The sequence below is a fragment of the Anopheles maculipalpis genome, chromosome 3RL, assembly GCF_943734695.1.
Source record: "Anopheles maculipalpis chromosome 3RL, idAnoMacuDA_375_x, whole genome shotgun sequence".
NCBI lineage: Eukaryota > Metazoa > Arthropoda > Insecta > Diptera > Culicidae > Anopheles > Anopheles maculipalpis.
In genome coordinates this window covers 30182747-30199979 of record NC_064872.1, presented here as the reverse complement: position 1 = coordinate 30199979, position 17233 = coordinate 30182747, and the positions used below count along the sequence as shown (strand labels likewise).

At 46.6% G+C, this 17233-nt stretch overlaps 4 protein-coding genes and 1 non-coding gene across 5 annotated transcripts in view; 1 reads left to right on the top strand and 4 right to left on the bottom strand.

Annotated features, from left to right (window-relative positions):
- The window catches only part of LOC126565062 (ubiquitin-conjugating enzyme E2Q-like protein 1), a 169082-nt gene that overhangs the window by 25351 nt on the left and 126498 nt on the right, over positions 1-17233 (bottom strand). The window lies entirely within an intron of this gene.
- LOC126563886 (cGMP-dependent protein kinase, isozyme 1) lies at positions 309-5209 on the top strand. Its single transcript, XM_050220673.1, has 11 exons — positions 309-1835; positions 2004-2225; positions 2283-2629; positions 2698-2978; positions 3069-3238; positions 3419-3521; positions 3594-3857; positions 3937-4388; positions 4464-4627; positions 4711-4896; positions 4987-5209. Exons 1-11 carry the CDS (start codon positions 384-386, stop codon positions 5147-5149), a joined length of 3804 nt encoding a protein of 1267 aa, XP_050076630.1. The 5' UTR covers positions 309-383; the 3' UTR covers positions 5150-5209.
- On the bottom strand, positions 5312-10090 carry LOC126564063 (lysosomal alpha-mannosidase-like). The gene is made up of 6 exons (XM_050220977.1): positions 9899-10090; positions 9324-9426; positions 8637-9244; positions 8433-8566; positions 5895-7689; positions 5312-5824 (listed from the first exon to the last, which is right to left on the bottom strand). Exons 1-6 carry the CDS (start codon positions 9959-9961, stop codon positions 5378-5380), a joined length of 3150 nt encoding a protein of 1049 aa, XP_050076934.1. The 5' UTR covers positions 9962-10090; the 3' UTR covers positions 5312-5377.
- Trnap-agg (transfer RNA proline (anticodon AGG)) lies at positions 11878-11949 on the bottom strand. Its single transcript has one exon. It is a non-coding gene; the product is annotated as a tRNA-Pro (tRNA).
- Positions 12995-16207, bottom strand: LOC126563993 (lysosomal alpha-mannosidase-like). Its single transcript, XM_050220887.1, has 5 exons — positions 16185-16207; positions 16017-16119; positions 15332-15939; positions 15116-15249; positions 12995-15047 (listed from the first exon to the last, which is right to left on the bottom strand). Exons 2-5 carry the CDS (start codon positions 16093-16095, stop codon positions 12995-12997), a joined length of 2874 nt encoding a protein of 957 aa, XP_050076844.1. The 5' UTR covers positions 16096-16119; positions 16185-16207.

Below are 17233 nucleotides of genomic sequence, written 5' to 3'. Positions count from 1 at the left end.
ACTCACGCGGAATTTCCTTAGTCACTTGTAAAACAACTCTTAGATGCTCTGAGATATAAACAGGCTAGAAAGTGAAATTCCATTCAATCATCATTTTGTACTACTTAAAGTAATTTTTGGTTTCGATTGTTCATGTTTCAGTGGCATTCGTTTGGCGTGCGTGTTGATGCGAATAACTTCACCTGTGCTAGTGACCCACACAGAGCACATGCGGCACGGTGCCCGAGCGTGACCCCAACACACCGGGTTACCCATTAACCCTGAGCAGGCGCACATCCCGTCCCATTCCCCGCCCGCCAAGACCTCCTCGGTGGGAAGCCAAGGTCGTCCGATTAAAGTAGAACGCGAGCGCTCTACGAAAACCCCTTAATCGGACTACCCCGATGACGATGGAGACGATTAAGAGGGAAAATATACAGCTAGGTGATAATAGAAAACTGGTGGCCACTACAATGGGCGGCCCAACACCATCACTACCACCGATGGGTGGTAGCAACATCGTCGTCGTTAACCAGTCACCACCAACACAATCGCCGTTGGAAATACTACCACCGCGAACGACGGCGAATGTCGTCGTCGATCCGGTCACGTCACTGTTCGCCGAGGTGGTCGACCAAGGAAAGCCACAGAACGAAAAATCAGTTCATCCCCAGGCGCCGACGTCGCACCGTGCATGGTTTCGGAAGTCCAACACTTGTGGCAGCCTGTACGTGCAGTGTGGCTGTACCGTGGAATCTGGCGACGATCCGCACACATTCAAAACCACCAGCCAGCCGACTGTGCAGCATCGACACTGTGGTGATACAGAGCGACAGCAACCACGCACACGGCCCATTTCGCTGTCGGATAAGGACATTCGGCGGATTCGACCACGACTCGATAAACCGCCGTTCGTACACCCGGACAGCCCGACGACCGTGTTTAGTGAAGCGAACGCCCAGGATGCCTTGGTAAAGAAGGCACAGTCGACCCGTGCCTTAATACCCACGGCACAAACAGCTAACGGAGACTACGAAATCCTCCACACGGCCGCGGCAACACATTCCAAACGTTACTCCACTCCTTCCATCGGGACTGGTTACGCTTTTCATCCCGAGTTTGTTCTACAGAAGCTAGACACGGGATCGTCTGCGAACGGATCCAACAGCCAGCTCAACCAACCTGCATCACAACCGGAACCAGTGCGTAGTGCATCGAAAATTGTATTCAAACAAAGAAGCAGCACCACTTACCCGGGACTAGAAGGCGCCGAACGGTTCAAAGAATCCTTCTCGAACGCTTCGAGCATCGACGAGGTGGGCCCGGTTAGCGAAGGTGGTGAAATCGGTGTACCTTTGCCGCTTGGATCGCTGGAAGATTTAGAACGCAGGCAAAGTACGAGCTCAGCGCAACAACCGCCCATATTTAACGTATCCGATACGGGTGGCACCCTTGACACTAGCGGACATTGCCGAGGGGTGCTAATTGAATCAAACAGCAATAATACTGGCAAAGTTAGCAACGCGTGTGCCATCCCAGTGCGCAAGGGCAGGGAACTGTTTGTGGACAACAGTGCCAAGCTTAGCGTCTCCCTTGACAGTGGCCGTGAGGCACATCTACGTGGTGAGGCCGCTCACCATCACGCCGGACCGGGTGGAACCTGTAGTGCCGAGAACAGTCCACCGAGTCCACCGTCACTGTTGCTGAGCCCGGTCATTCCGTCGAAGTTCGATTGCTCCGCCAAGGAGTATCTCATCCAGTCCGGCATACTCGGTCCGATGGGTAATGGGTCGTCGTTGCTCATGCGCAAAACCTCCAAGATTGTCCCGAACATTGACACACCGGTCAAGGAACGGGTATGTAATGCGATATGGTTTTGTGGTACAGCTATCGTGGGTTGAATAATGGAGGTGCTAAACAGTTAGATGGTTTTAGGGGTGGTCACTCTAGTATAACCTGATCCGACGATCGTAGGTGGAGGTGTGATCAGTAAATGCTAACGTGTGGTTCTTCTGTCTCCACAGATACGTAAGAATTCGGTAAAGTTCTGGGGCAAAGTGCTTACCGAGGATCGCAGAAAATCACTTACAGGGCAGTGTGATAGTATTCATTCGTACGGGAGCTCAATGACGATCAGTGGCACAGAGCCGAACAGTTTCGAGGAGGAGATCATCGGTTTGCGTAAGCTGCTGAGAGCACGCGATGATGAGATCGACAAGCTACGGCGAGAAATCGACAAGCTAAAGGTAACCATTGCAATCATTCTAAATGCCCATTTCTGATGAGCTTCTGTTCATCTACAGAGTGTTCTTCAGCAAAAAGCTGTCAACAGTCTCGAGCAATCGAATGTCCAGCCTGGTCAACAAAGGCTCGCACTCGTCAGTCCTTCCAGCACACCAACGCACAAGGGCCAGCATGTGGCCGAGGGAGAGCTACTCTCCAGCATCCAGGCTAACTATGCCATGGCCGGACAGCCCCTGTCGGAGCTCTTCGGCATTTCGGGAAACAGCTTTAAGCTTCATCAGATGAAGTCCGTTAAAGGCATCACGCTGCAGGCAATGAAGAAGCAGGGTGTGTCGGGTGAAAGCTGCGACCTGATGGGTAGCCAATCGAGCGACATTAAGATACCAAAGTACAAGAAAGACTTCAGGTAAGGTAGATGGGGTGGCTCAAAACCCGAACACAGCGCTTATCAATTTAACATCTCCGTCGTCACAGTGCGAAGCAGCTGATCAAGGATGCAATCATGGAGAACGATTTCTTCAAAAATATCGACTCGCTCCAGATAAGGGAGATCGTCGATTCGATGTACAGTCGCGAGTTTCGCAAGGGTGAGTACGTCATACACGAGGGTGAGGCCGGTTCACATCTCTACGTGTCTGCGTCCGGTGAGTTCGAAGTCATCAAGGACAGTAAGGTGCTCGGTGTGATGGGTCCGGGCAGGGCGTTCGGAGAGCTGGCGATACTGTACAACTGCACACGAACGGCATCGATACGGGGTAGGTAGATGGACGATCACGAAATGACGCATGTTCCTGGCCTAGGGTGGTTATTTTTAACCCGAGCTTTCTATCACTTCCTATTTTAAGTGCTTTGTGATTCGCGTGTGTGGGTGCTGGATCGGCGAGTGTTCCAGCAAATTATGATGCGCACGGGAATGCAGCGGATAGAGGAGAATGTGAACTTCTTGAAGTCGGTACCGCTGCTCAAACATCTAAGCAATGATGTCCTTACGAAAATAGCAGACGTGCTTGAGGTGGTAAGTAGTCTGTAGGCACAACAATAATTAGCAGAAACAACAACCCCATGCAAACCCCTGCGGATAATGCTTCTTGACTAAAAGAAAAAAGGTCCAAGTTCAAACGTCATTTTTGATTGTTTTCTCATGCTCGGGCTCAGAAAAAATCACATACAGAAATTCCGCAATTTTTTTTTTAAGGAATTCTATCCCGCTGGAGCATTCATCATTCGCCAAGGTGCCGCCGGTGACACATTCTTTCTAATTAGCCAAGGAACGGTAAAAGTGACCCAACGACTTCCCGGTAAGTGTTACCTCATCGACTGCGCCTGGTGCTCCGTACGATGCTTATTATTTTTCCACTCCAACTTCACAGGCCGCTCGGTGGATGAAGAAATTCGCATACTCGTCCGTGGAGAGTACTTCGGTGAGCAGGCGCTCATTAGGGAGGATAAGCGGACGGCCAACATTATTGCGATGTCGCCCGGTGTCGAGTGTCTCACGCTAGATCGAGAATCGTTCACCAAGCACATCGGTGACCTGTGTGAACTGCAGGAAAAGAACTACGGTGATGAGGAACGGGTGCTGGCCTTCCGCAATCTGGAGAACACTCATCCATCGCTGGGATCGTGTCAACCTGGTGAGAATTGAGAGCCACTGCGGCTTGTGCAACTTTGTAGTTCCGTTTATGTTTATGGTAATTATTTCTCCGGTTGCAGAGCTGCTGGACGTCAACTTAGTCGACTTGGAGGTGGTAGGAACACTGGGAGTGGGTGGTTTCGGACGGGTCGAGTTAGTTAAGCTGGAACGCAACGGTGATACGCAGATATACGCACTAAAATGTATGAAAAAACGTCACATAGTGGACACACGACAGCAGGAGCATATGTACAGCGAGCGGAAAATTATGCTGGCCTGCCAAAGCCCATTCATCTGTCGGCTTTATCGTACGTACAAGGATTCCAAGTTTGTCTACATGCTACTGGAAGCCTGCATGGGTGGAGAGGTGTGGACGATTCTGCGTGATCGTGTTACGTTCGAGGACTCGACGGCCAAGTTTATCGTTGCGTGTGTTTTGCAAGCGTTTGATTTCTTGCATGCACGAGGCATTGTCTATCGAGATTTGAAACCGGAGAACTTACTGCTGGATGCTAGGGGATATGCCAAACTGGTAAGTGTTGAATGATGAAGTTCCTTCGTAAAGCATCATGATTTAACGCAACAATTTCTGCAAATTTATTTTAAGGTTGACTTTGGATTCTCGAAATTTATTGGCTACAGCAGTAAAACCTGGACGTTTTGTGGTACCCCGGAGTATGTGGCGCCCGAAATAATTCTCAACAAGGGACACGACCGATCAGTCGACTATTGGGCGTTGGGTATTCTTATACACGAGTTACTGACCGGAATGTAAGCTACAAGTTCTTCGCTAATTTTAAAATAATTTCCTTCAAGAAAGACACTAAACAAACCTTTTTTGCATACTTTCACAGCCCACCGTTTACTGCAGCAGATCCCATGAAAACGTACAACATAATTTTAAAAGGTATCGACATGGTAAACTTCCCGAAGCACATGTCCCGTGCTGCCGTTAGCCTTATCAAGCGACTTTGTCGTGACGTCCCTTCCGAACGGTTGGGCTATCAACGAGGTGGCGTTCAAGACATCAAAAAGCACAAGTAATGTTATTCTAGCGCAGTTTACTTTTGCTCTGAAGGACTCATCGTTTGTTTTCCCTTCCCCTTCTTTTTATTTTTTTTATTCTGCAGATGGTTCCAGGGCTTCGACTGGGACGGTTTGATAGCACTGACACTTAAATCTCCTTTGCAACCGAATCTGCAAGGCCCGCTGGACATGTCCAACTTCGATATCTTCCCCAAAGACTTAGACATTCCGCCGGACGAAATGTCCGGGTGGGATGCTGACTTCTGAGAGCTTGAGGCCCCCGTTGCCACCATATCAATCCATCAACTAGTGATACAAATAATCTGCAATACACCGACACACACATCTAGCAAATAAGTTGGTTAAAGCTGTTACGATAGTGCATAAGAGTATACAGATCGCATGTATGTACAAAACTGTGCGTTTTGCGTTGTTTGAGCGTTCTTTATTGGACTAACTTAATGAAAAGAAAATAAATCTTCTATTTACTAGTTATTATGGCTTGTACTCTAGCTGAAAAATGAACGTACGGATCTGCATCGGTTTGAGCATAATTTCAAACCCATCGTCAGCAACGTTGCGAACCATTTCTTCGATCAAAGGTGATCGTGAAGCTTGTACGAACGGTGGCGATGGTGAAGCATGTTCGGTCGTTACATCCCGCTTGACAGAACTGTACACGATGTAGTCAGGATCGGGTTTGAACTTCAGTCTTTTAGAATCCTCTTTTAGCTGATTGGCGCCGAGAGTTGTTTCGCGAATTTCTTCAATGCTGAACTGACGGAATACGTCCTGCACATTAAATCGTACCGGTTTGGAGTAGAGTGGATCCTCGCCCTTTTCGAGCAAATGCTCAAAGCGCACCAGGATGCTGTTATCCTTCCATGGTTCGAACGTAAGCAGATGTACATTCAACGGGAGTGACAACGACAGTGCCGAGTACTGAAAGAAATTGAAGACGAAATAAATGAATAAACACATCACAAACAGCGAACTGGTAAGGTAAACGTACAATGTTGGTGTACTGTTTCTGCCAATCCTCGTACTTAAACTCCGTCACATCGCTGAAGAAAATCCAGTTTGGCAATAGCACACGGTTCTGCAGAAAACGCTCACGTGCCTCCGGTGTTGGACTGATCGGTTTTTTTGCACCGAAAATTACCCAATGCTTACCGCGGGCAACCAATCCTTTACCGAACGCTTTCTCATTCAACGCCTCCTCTACACCGAATGCGTCATCGTGCAGCAACCGGCGATGTACCATCAGTTCGAGCGATCCATCCTCCAAACTGGAACCACCCTGCGCACGATCGTTCAGCACAGCTAGCCGCAAATTTTCATCTTCCAGTGCTATTTTCGCCGTTACCGGATAATAGTTGCCCGAGATCTTTTCCATCAGGTCCACATTCCACGTGTCCCGGTGATTGCGCACTCGCTTGATCATTTCACGCCCATTTGCATCCGTCCAGAAAACGCCACCCGATTGGGCAGCGGTATAGAACCGTGATACGATCTCCTTTCCTACCCCGTCGTCAACGGGGATCGGACCCACCATCCATTCAAACTCGACGTGACTTTCGTCCGCATAAACTCGAACGACCTGGCTGATCCACTCGTTAAACACCTGATGTACCTCCTGCACCGTGGGACCTTTGACCACCTTTACCTGCACATTTTCCGTAACAGTTTTCTCCGTACCGTTCGGGCGGAAGATGTACGCACCCGACGATCGATTGCGGAACTCCTCATTGTTGCCCAGTGCTCCTTCGTAGTAGACGAACGTTTGCCGTAACCGGTTCGTAACACCATCGATCGTAATGGTGCTCAGGAAGCCGTTGCTATCGAAGGACACGTTCAAATATTTATTTCCGATCGTTACCTCTTCCGACTGCCACAATGCCGATTGCTCTCCCGAAGGTTTGTCTGCACTGACCGAACCCGTAGCTACAGCGACCGGTACTTCGTGGATAAAATCATCCAAAGAATCTATGGCGCGAGTTACGAAATATGATTTAAATCCCAACGGTGGCAACTCGTTGGCGAGAAACACTAGCTCGGACGTAGCGTTGCTGAATCGATAGCTAAGATTTAGGACCGACTCCGGAATGGGCACTACTTGCGATGACACCTCCACGTTACGATAGTCCCGCACGATGTATCTACCACCGGTAACCGGAACGCGAACGTACTCGTGACCAGCATGTGCCAGCGGATTGTAAAGCGTCACGGTAAAACTGTCCTTTGACTCGGTAAGCTCACACTTGCTCACATTCAACAGATGGCACGATTCAAAACCAAACGTGTACTCGGGATACGGCGTAGTATGTGCAACAGGCAACCCGGCTGAGCGTAACGATCGCTTGTACTTTGGATCGACGATCTGATTTAGTGTGGCCTTCGTGTTTGCACCGCACGCCTTGACTGCTACGTTCAGCATGCGAGCATAATCGTTGGCGACGTGTTGCTTCTCGGTCCCGGTTATGGCGTCGTGATGCTGCATCACACCCATTGCTTCCCGCAGTATGTTCAGGTGCGGTTCCATATGTGCCTCTCGGGTGGGTGCCAACGTAGTCAGCTGTTTGCACACCTGCAGGAAATGATTACCGACACGCTCGAAGCGTTTGCTCGTCGGTCTGGATGTATAGTAACCGGTCCAGAAGGAATGCGGATCGGAAGCGTATGGGAAGAAGTCGTCCGATTTCGTTGGCCAGGTGATGCCAATATCGTGCAGGGCTTTTAGATAGCAGGAAGGTGTTGAGTAGAAGACGTTCACGTTCGATCCGTTTGTTTGAAGTGCGTTTGTGTACCTATGTTTGGAGGAAAACAATATCTTAATTATTTCATGTATGTTTCTCTTACTTCTATCTTTGCGAATTCTTCTTCTTGGCGTAACGACCTCTAAGGTCATCGTGAGGTCTGCCTCACTACGGGGGGACGGTTCAGATGGGATTTGAACCCCGGTCCTGCCATTTGAAGACCGGCGCCGCTGTCGCCTACACCACCGACCCGCCCCTGCGGTTCGGTGGTCCGGTTTGTCCTTACGAATTGTTCACTCTTGTATTTACAACAGTTTTACTTTTGCGCCAAATAATATTTTTTCTAGGTTCTTTATTTTCTTGATGAATATTCGGTCCTAGGTCCCAACATACAAGCATTTGAAATGATCCGAAGTTTACGAAATTTAGTGCCAAATGTTCTTAAACATGTTGGCCCATTGCGGTTATCCAAAATGGCGGGCAACGTATGTAAATGAAGCCCATACCTTAGGTTTTGAATAATTTAAATTGGAGAATCATATCATATCAGCTACAGCCCAATGAAATAATCACAAGAGAGGTCTTCCGACGATTTAGGCTTCAAGCGGAGTATGGATTCTTTTGATTGCTCTCAATACAAACTGCAAATTAATTTAATTAACGAAGATCATCATTTTGTGATGATACACAATAATTAATAAAACGTAAGAAATCTGAGGCAATTTATCAAAAAATTTTGTGAAGAACTAGCTAATACATTTTTCAATAATACACAAAACTATCCATTTACTTACTTTATCAACTTGTCCATATTTTTGAAGTAAACATTAGCATCCATGTACGTAAAATCACCGCCCATTGTCAGAATGATATTGTTTGTCCTGTAGCTCTCCGCCTGGAGATTCACGTAGTACAGGAACTTATCCACCTGATTCGGAGCACATTAAGAAATCATTAGTCAACGAAGTATGTTTCGCAACTCATCCACCCCGTCATACCTTTGCCTTCACATTGTTCTCCGCCGAGTAAGGACTGTCCATGAACGGTTCGTCCGAGCACAGTATATCGAAACAGAAGCCCGGCGGCGCTTGGTACAAATTATACAGAACCCCGGTAAACAAATCAACATCGTCCAGATTAGCGCTCGTCTTCCAGATCATTTCCGCGCGCTTGTGCGTCATTCGTTCCCGCTTGTCCTGATAATCGAGCCGCCCGAAGAACAACCCATCGTACCCCATCTGGGCGAACAGTGACGCTTGCTCACGCGAGTGCCCGAACGGATCAATCTGCCAACCGATGCGTGGACGTCCACACTCGCCAAACGTTTCGTTCAACCGTCTCAAGCCCCAGGTGAACTGATCGACCACACTGTGATAGTGTGCCGCCGCCTCATCATTCATGCTCCAAGCGCCACCGATGAACTCGAGCCGTCCCTCATCGACAAGCATCCGAACTTGCTGCTGCAGTTCCACCGTCTGCTCGTTGTACCACTTGAAGAAGAATGCCGACTCGACGTAGATGAACTTGCGCTCCGGATCGCTTAGCAGCGATTGTACGACCGAGTCGAGGATGTACTGGACGCCCGCTTTCTGGATGGTTGTTTTGCCTACGAAAGAAAAAGGGCAGTTGTACACCATCGAACTCCTTGCTTGCTGTTGCTGCAGTACACTCCACCCGGAACTTACTTCCATAGTAGTACTGGTCGACCGTCTTCAGCCAGCCGACATCGTCGTGTGTATGGGGCACCAAATGCACATTAAGCATATTTTTCTTTGGTTTCGGGCACGACTGGAAAGAACGTTCGGTTCAGTTATTTTGTAGTGGTTTTGACTGAGTGTTTATTGTTTTGGTGCTTGTGATAAACAACGCTCGCTGCTGCTGAAGCTTGTATCGGTCAAAACGTATACACCAATCGTTTGCAAAAATCGTAAACACACCAATTCCGGGTGAGTCTCCTGAACGTGCTCTACGCTAAACTGTCGGCTGTTATCGCACCCAATAAAATTAGCTTTTATGTTTTAAGTTTCAATATACTCAACCGACTAACGCAAGGCTTTAACTACGCTAAATTCAATAAGCAGTTCAGCTGATAGTTATGGCCAATAGTTTTAAAAAAAAAGCTACGAGCAACACCTTCTCTCACTGAACTGCTGGCCTTTATAACTATTGCAATCAAAATCAGCTGATAAGACGTCAGCCATCATCAGTTTTACACTGAGCACAACAACTTAAAACCAACGATGCTCGTAAGTTCACTCACCTCATAACCGCATGATTGCTTGAGCTTTCGGCCAAATTCTAAATACTCATCACTTTCCGACATTCGCTTGACAAACTCATTACCGCTTCGACGCACCCCTTCACGCCACGGTCCGGCGGAAACGTGCTGCAGGTTGTTCGCTACACCAAGCACCACACACACGATCGACACCAACCACACTGTCGGACGGTCAACTAGCATTATGCTCACTTTACGGCAGATCTTCGTCGTACAGATTGTGGAATGAGCCAACAATGGCGCAATTAGGAAGACCTCAATCCCGCTGCAATGCTGCAGTTTTGCATTAGAGGAAGCCGGTTCTTGCGCTGTTACACTTGCCGCTGGACTTTTCGTACAACACCGAAGTTCTTAATCTCTCCCGGTGTACACTGTTACACTGACCCTGACCAGAGATCGGGTTTGCTATGGATAAAAACCTGTTTTCACTCTACGCGATCGCGATCATCACCGCACGTCCATGCACGTCCGTTCGGCGTCGTCGCTAGGGGTGAAATGAACGTTTCGGGGTTGATGCTGCTCCGAGCTGCATCCACAATCGAACGCGTTCGATGTATTGGACGCACTCACTCTCTTACGAATGAACTAGACCATTGGTGAGCGATTTTCCTTGAGCAACAGATTCAAAGTTATGTTGGACTATGATTTTGAATGAATGGTTCAGAGGACCAGTAATGCAGGTTTCCCAAAAATTTAAGATTAAATTAAACAATGCTAACTTGTATCATTAATATCTTGTAAGTAATCTTGAGAAGAGTCCGTCAACTTCATATCCATCCGTGCTTCTCCTATACGCAATGCCTGAGTGCCAACGCATGAACAATCGCAATCGAATGAACTTTTTCTCCTACACTCACCATCCCGTGGGTTCGCGATTAACACTGAATCCCAATTACGAATCTGCTCCGTTTCTTGATCATATGTTGAGAACCGTGTCCGCCAGTGCCAGCTTTGTTGCGTTTTTGCCTCCTTTCTCAAGTAGCCACTATGCTATGGAACTTTGGGCTCTGCTTGCCGTAATACGCGTACAGCATTAATTTCCTTCTTTTCTGCGCTGTTCGTTTCCGTACGCTTTTTTTTCTATCGTACCAGCCAGCCGTTGCTTTAGGTTCATTTCTTTTTTTTCTCCCCCTTTGCGGCGCAATTGTCGGGGAACAGATGAAAGCGAAATTGATACCAGGCCCCACACACGCCTTTACATATGTTGTTTCTTTGGGTTTTGTGGAAGTTTTGGTTCATTTTGGATCTTTGCACCGTGAAGAAAAGTGAAGGTGGCAGTAGCCCCTAGCTATTAGGTGGGAAATTTCGAACAGCAAAATTTATTTCCCAAATTGCCACTTACACTGCAGCCAGATCGAACGCGATCGAAAATGTTTGTGTTTTTTTTGCCCCTTTTTGGCTCTTTTTCTTGCGGGCAAGAAATCATCTCCAAAATGAGGGAACCGGCAAAAAATTGAAAGACTTAGAAAATGATGGCAGAAAGTGTGCGCTGTTTTGTTTGTTACGATTAATTTTTATTTATCATTTCTTTTCACAATAATTTCACCTATGAAACCCGATCAACATGTCTTAACATCCGCCCGTGATGCGAAAGTCGGTAGGGATAAGCGGTAGCTGATTGGGCGCCGTTGAAGAAAAGCTATCAGGCAAGGGATCTTAACCGCAACAGTAAGCAGTTGAAGTTGAACAGCTGCTTACAAACAAAAGGTAATCTAATGGCAATGAGCGATAAGTCATCAGAAGTGATGGTACTTCGCTGTTATTTAATTTGTTATTCAAGTGGAAAACACTTATTTAGCCCTGTTTGTTGCAAGTCATAGAGCGTAATCTTGTTGGCGAATTAAAAGTAAATTCCTGGAAATCCTTAAAATATCATACCACCTTGTACGGCCCACAAACCCGCTTCAACCTTAATAAAAAAAATCTTCCGAATGCAGGCAGGCAGAAGACATCAGAGTGGTGGGCTCGTCCGGGATTTGAACCCGGGACCTCTCGCACCCTAAGCGAAAATCATACCCCTAGACCAACGAGCCCGTTGTAAGGGTGACTGACTGTGTAACCACGTAACGACCCTTCTACTTACGTATTGATACTACAAAGCATACTCTTACTGTTCTTATCGCGTTTGATTCACTTACATCACAGAAAGCGATATCTCATGAAGTTGTCTTTTGTTGTTCCTCATATTATCTCTAATTGCTTACCCCCCCCCCCCCCCCCCCCCGGTTGCCCTAATTAGATCAAAGATCAATGGTATGCGAGATATGTGACTGAAGTGGGTTATATATGTCAACAGCATGGAACAATCCAAATGCTATCAATATTTTTAAGAAACTAATGCTAGATTTCGTAAGGACGGATGAAAATGATGGAAGACTTGCAGCTCGGGAACGATGGGTTGTGTATCATATTGACCTATATGTTGCACACTAGATTGGGAAATAATTTTGACGGCTCTTTGCTGGATGGTCAAGATTGGAAAATTCCTGTGAATAAATACATTTACAATTGTTGGATCTTAAAGGAGGAGAATTGTTATAAATTATCATGCTTCATGCTTGGTTTTTGAATTTATTTGAAATCTTACAACTGGAATAAAATGGGCCAAACATTATTCATATGTGTATATAAGTTCATCCATTTGAAAGGTATTACTCTTGTACAACTAGTACATACTAAGTTCTTAGTTAATCTATTTGTAATACCCATGAAACTTTTTAATGTTTGCCATTGTTATTAATGTAATGTTATTTGTATGTTTGTAAAATGGTTTAATTTTCGACGCTTTTCAAATGATCGATTAGTTTACAAAAATAAAAAAACATGTAATTTATACCACATGCGGTGTTGACCATACGGCAAACAGCTTTCATCTTTAAAAATAGTTTAAAAAATAATAACCTTCTTCTTCGCTTCTATGATAAAAACCATAATTTTTATTATTTGAATTTTATTAAAAAGTTTCAAAACAATTGTGAATTATTTTTAAAATGATTTTGATTTATTATTAACAAACATCTTCCATTGTTTACTTATCTAGTGACAAAGTTCAGTGCAAACCAGTGCCCTTCCCTATATCTAACGCCGCTGCACCACAAACGTTCTAATCTCCATCGGTTGCAGCTCAATATCAAAGTCCGTAGGGTCTTGTACCACCGGCATATGTTCAACCTGATCTTTGGGAGAAATTTCATTGTCGGACTCCGTAGTGAACTGCAAACGTTTCACGTCCGCTTTCCACTGATTACCTCCCAGGGTAGTTTCATGGATACTTTCGATGTTCAGAGCGAACAGCACGCTGCGAACGTTGAAGCGCACGGCTTGCGAATAAACTGGGTCTTCGTTCTTCTCGAACAGATGCTCAAACCGTACGAGCACCGTTCCATCTTTCCACGGTTCCAGCGTGAGCAGATTCACGTTCGGTGGCAACTGTTGAGCGATAGCCGAGTAAAGGTTGCGGTTCGCAAGGTAATCGTCAAAGGTCACTAAATTATCAACAGGAATGACGAACGGCCAAATCGGAAGCAGTACTTTGTTCTGTAGGAATCGTTCCTTTGCCTGCAGCGTAGGGCTCGCGTCATTCTGTGACGAGCCAAAGATGAGCCAATGCTTTCCACGCGCTACCAATCCGGCTCCGTACTGCGTTTCGTTCAGGGCTTCCCCTACGCCAAATGCATCATCACGAAGCAACCGACGGTGAACCATCAGCTCGAGCTGACCATCTACCAGACTGGATCCACCCTGGGCACGATCGTTCAGCACCGCCAATCGGGATTGTTCGTCTTCGATGGCGATCTTCGCAGTTATTGGATAGTAGTTGCCAGACACAGGTTCAACGAGATCTAGGTTCCACGTCTCACGATAGTTGCGGACACGACGCAGCATTTCTCGTCCATTCGAGTCCGTCCAGAACGCACCATCGCTCTTGATGTCAGACTCAAAGCGAGAGATTATTTCCTTGCCGATTCCATCATCGATCGGGATTGCTCCCACCAACCATTCCAGCTCTACATGCTCTTGCCCTGCATACACTCGAATCACCTGACTGATCCACTCGTTGAATATCTGATGCACTTCCTGGACGACATCGCTCTTCACCACCTGAATCTCAACCACATCGGTCACAGTCTTTTCGGTACCGTTTGGCCGGAAGATGTACGCTCCAGATGATCTATTGCGGAACTCCTCGTTGTTTCCAAGAGCTCCATCGTAGTACAAGAAATTTTGCTTCAAAGCATGGGTCTCCCCCTGCACCGTGATCGAGCTCATGAATCCGTTCTCGTCAAAGTGTACCGTCAGATGCTCGTTGCCGATGCTCACATTATCCTCCTGGCGCATCTCTGCAGAGGACGATGAGGCTTTGGACTCCTCCTTCGTTACATAGTATGCCTTATAGCCAACTTGAGGAACTTGTTCACCCTGGAACACAAGCTCATGGGTAGCCTCGCTTTCTCGGAACGGAAGATCGATCACTGAGCTCGGGATCGGGATCAACGTGGATAGAACCGTCTGTCCGCGATCGTTCCGCACCAAATAGTGACCTTCCTTCACCGGCAGCCGTACGAAATCGTTCGAGCTGTGTCCGAGAGGATTGTACAGCAACACAATCGTACTTTCCGCGTTCTCGCTCAATGCACAAGCACTGATGTTCGCCTGCTTACAGTATTCCCAAGCGAACTTGAAGTTCTCGCGTTCTCCAGTCAGTTGGTTCAGAGCCGACCGGACATTGGCACTGCAAGCCTCGAAACCTTCATAAAGCATGCGAGCATAGTCGTCCGCTACGTGTTGCTTCTCAGTGCCGGTGATCGCGTCATGATGCTGCATCACTCCCATCACATCACGCAACGCAGTGAGATGCGCTTCGTAGAAGTCTTCTTTCACAGGAGAAATGGCCGATAGTTGTTTGCAAACCTGCAGGAAGTGATTACCTTCTCGCTCGTAACGCTTCTGGGTAGGTCGAGAAGTGTAGTAACCGGTCCAGAATGAATGATAATCTGATTCGTAAGGGAAGAAATCGTCAGACTTTGTGGGTAGTTCAACACCCGCAGCATGAACCGCCTTAACATAGCAGGAGGGCGTGGAGTAGAATGCATTTATCTTTGATCCTTCTGATTGCCGTGCGTTTGTGTACCTATAAAAATTAATTTTCTTAATCAAGAGTACAGTTCCAACAGTACCCACAAAACCAAGCGAACCTACTTGATAAGCTTGTCCATATTTTTAAAGTTCATTACGGCGTTCATGTAGTTGAAATCATCACCCATGGTGAGGATCAAATTGTTCGTACGATAAGATTCGGCCATCTTCTCCAACCAGGTGATAAATGTGTCAATCTGCAAAAGAAAAGAGGTCCACGTTGATTTCGATGGCTATCTACTGTTATCACCACCGCAAAGACATAAATAAATTACGTACCTTAGTTTTAATATTGTAATCAGTGCTCTGCTGATCGTCTATCATCGGATCGTCGTTACACAGCACATCGAAACAGTAACCCGGAGGAGCTGAATAATGGTTGTACAGCACGCTAGTGAACAGTTCGTTCTCTTCCAAGCTGTTGCTAGTGTACCACACCATTTCCGGAGTTTTCGTCTGCATACGATTGTTTTTGTCCTGATAGTCGAGACGTGCGAAAAATAGACCATCGTAGCCCATCTGAGCGAACAGTGACGCTTGCTCACGCGAGTGTCCGAACGGATCAATCTGCCATCCAATGCGTGGACGTCCACACTCGCCAAACGTGTCGTTCAGAAACCGTAAGCCCCAGGTAAACTGATCGACAACGCTGTGGTAGTGTACGGCTGCTTCATCGTTCATGCTCCAGGCACCACCGACGAATTCCAGGCGTCCTTCTTCGACCAACATGTGAACCTGCTGCTGCAACTCTGGAGTTTGCTCCAAGTACCATTTCTGGAAGAATGCCGACTCGACGTAGATGAAACGACGGTTCGGATCTTTCAGCAGTTCATGCACAACCGAGTCGAGAATATACTGCACACCGGCTTTCTGGATGTTGTTACGACCTAGACAGAATGGCACAGATTAGTATTCGTAGTGTATTCTGCGACTTCATGACGTAAGCTTAGCAGAGAATACTCACTGCCATAATAATACTGATCGACAGTTTTAAGCCACCCGACATCATCATGACTATGCGGAACTAAGTGAACATTGATCATGCCATCTTGTGGTGCGGGGCACCCCTGTAATGAGGATCACCGTATGACGAATACTTGAGCCACAATTTAAGACGCGTACTGAAACTAACCTCATAACCGCATCCATACTGCTTCTGATGGACGCTCCTATGCCCATGTGGATTTGCGTTCGCAGCAAAAACAATGCCACAAACAATCAACAACGCTAACACTAAACACCGGCTTGCCATCGTGAGCGTCTCACGTGGGCAGAGGAAGGGAAAGCTGAAACCACAGACTAGAACAACAACAAAAACTGTATATTCAATTGCCACCGCGAACACAGCTACTAGACAGTCGCTGGCCGTTTGCCGCCAGTTTTTCGTTCGGTTTAGTTTATAAAGCATAACCGGCGTAGTCATTATCGCGGCGCGTTACGCTTCTAGAATAACATAAACAAAGCCCGAAACCCATACACCGATGAGTGTGAGGCAGTGTGAGCATCAATTCATTTTAAGTAACGCCGATTGTAGCGTGCGATAGAGACACACTGTAATTGACAACGACACCCCACCGAGCTCTTTAATCAGAGCTATCAGCTAAGGACCAGATAGCGTTTGTGTGTGTGTACTGATAGTAGCAAGAAGAAGCTGCAGGGATGCGCAGGATTGATTGAATGGTATTAGCATACAGCTGTCAGGTAGAATGGATATTTTCAGACGCTTACTAGCCATCTGCACGAAGCCATCGAATGGTCAAGTCATTGAGTTTGTTTGGGGTACAGTGAGTTAGCGTATTTCATTGCTCAAGACATGTTATTGGATTGGTTTGCAGGTATTATCTTTGCTATTGATAAATGATTAAATGATGTAACGTTTGTTTGTTGATCAACCAAAAACTGAGGGCTGGGAAAAGAAGCTTGTTATTGTTCGAGATGAGTTTTCTTGGGACTATGCAAGCAAGAGAAGAATAAAAACCTGGTGCGAATCAATTAGAGCTATCGATTATCAAGCTGTAGTAAAAAGCAGCTAGAATTACTTGATCTACATAAGAACAAAAATAAAATGAGCACATAATGAACTTGGTCATTCAAAGATGAACATTGAAATAAACTTCATATAGTTATTAGATAAGTTTTTGCTTGAATTTAAAAAAGTTTATTGGGAAAATTAATGGTTAA

What these genes read in the sequence shown, in the direction of transcription:
- LOC126563886 (XM_050220673.1), top strand. Translation starts at nt 384, where the DNA reads ATGACGATGGAGACGATTAAGAGGGAAAATATACAGCTAGGTGATAAT. An exon ending in AAGTACAAGAAAGACTTCAG is followed by an intron (nt 2,630 to 2,697) that starts GTAAGGTAGATG and finishes CCGTCGTCACAG; the next exon opens with TGCGAAGCAGCTGATCAAGG. An exon ending in CACGAGTTACTGACCGGAAT is followed by an intron (nt 4,628 to 4,710) that starts GTAAGCTACAAG and finishes ATACTTTCACAG; the next exon opens with CCCACCGTTTACTGCAGCAG.
- LOC126564063 (XM_050220977.1), bottom strand. Translation starts at nt 9,961, where the DNA reads ATGTCGGAAAGTGATGAGTATTTAGAATTTGGCCGAAAGCTCAAGCAA. An exon ending in CGACCAGTACTACTATGGAA is followed by an intron (nt 9,245 to 9,323) that starts GTAAGTTCCGGG and finishes TTTCTTTCGTAG; the next exon opens with GCAAAACAACCATCCAGAAA. An exon ending in AGAACAATGTGAAGGCAAAG is followed by an intron (nt 8,567 to 8,636) that starts GTATGACGGGGT and finishes GCTCCGAATCAG; the next exon opens with GTGGATAAGTTCCTGTACTA.
- LOC126563993 (XM_050220887.1), bottom strand. Translation starts at nt 16,095, where the DNA reads ATGATCAATGTTCACTTAGTTCCGCATAGTCATGATGATGTCGGGTGG. An exon ending in ATTACAATATTAAAACTAAG is followed by an intron (nt 15,250 to 15,331) that starts GTACGTAATTTA and finishes TTTCTTTTGCAG; the next exon opens with ATTGACACATTTATCACCTG. An exon ending in AATATGGACAAGCTTATCAA is followed by an intron (nt 15,048 to 15,115) that starts GTAGGTTCGCTT and finishes TAATTTTTATAG; the next exon opens with GTACACAAACGCACGGCAAT.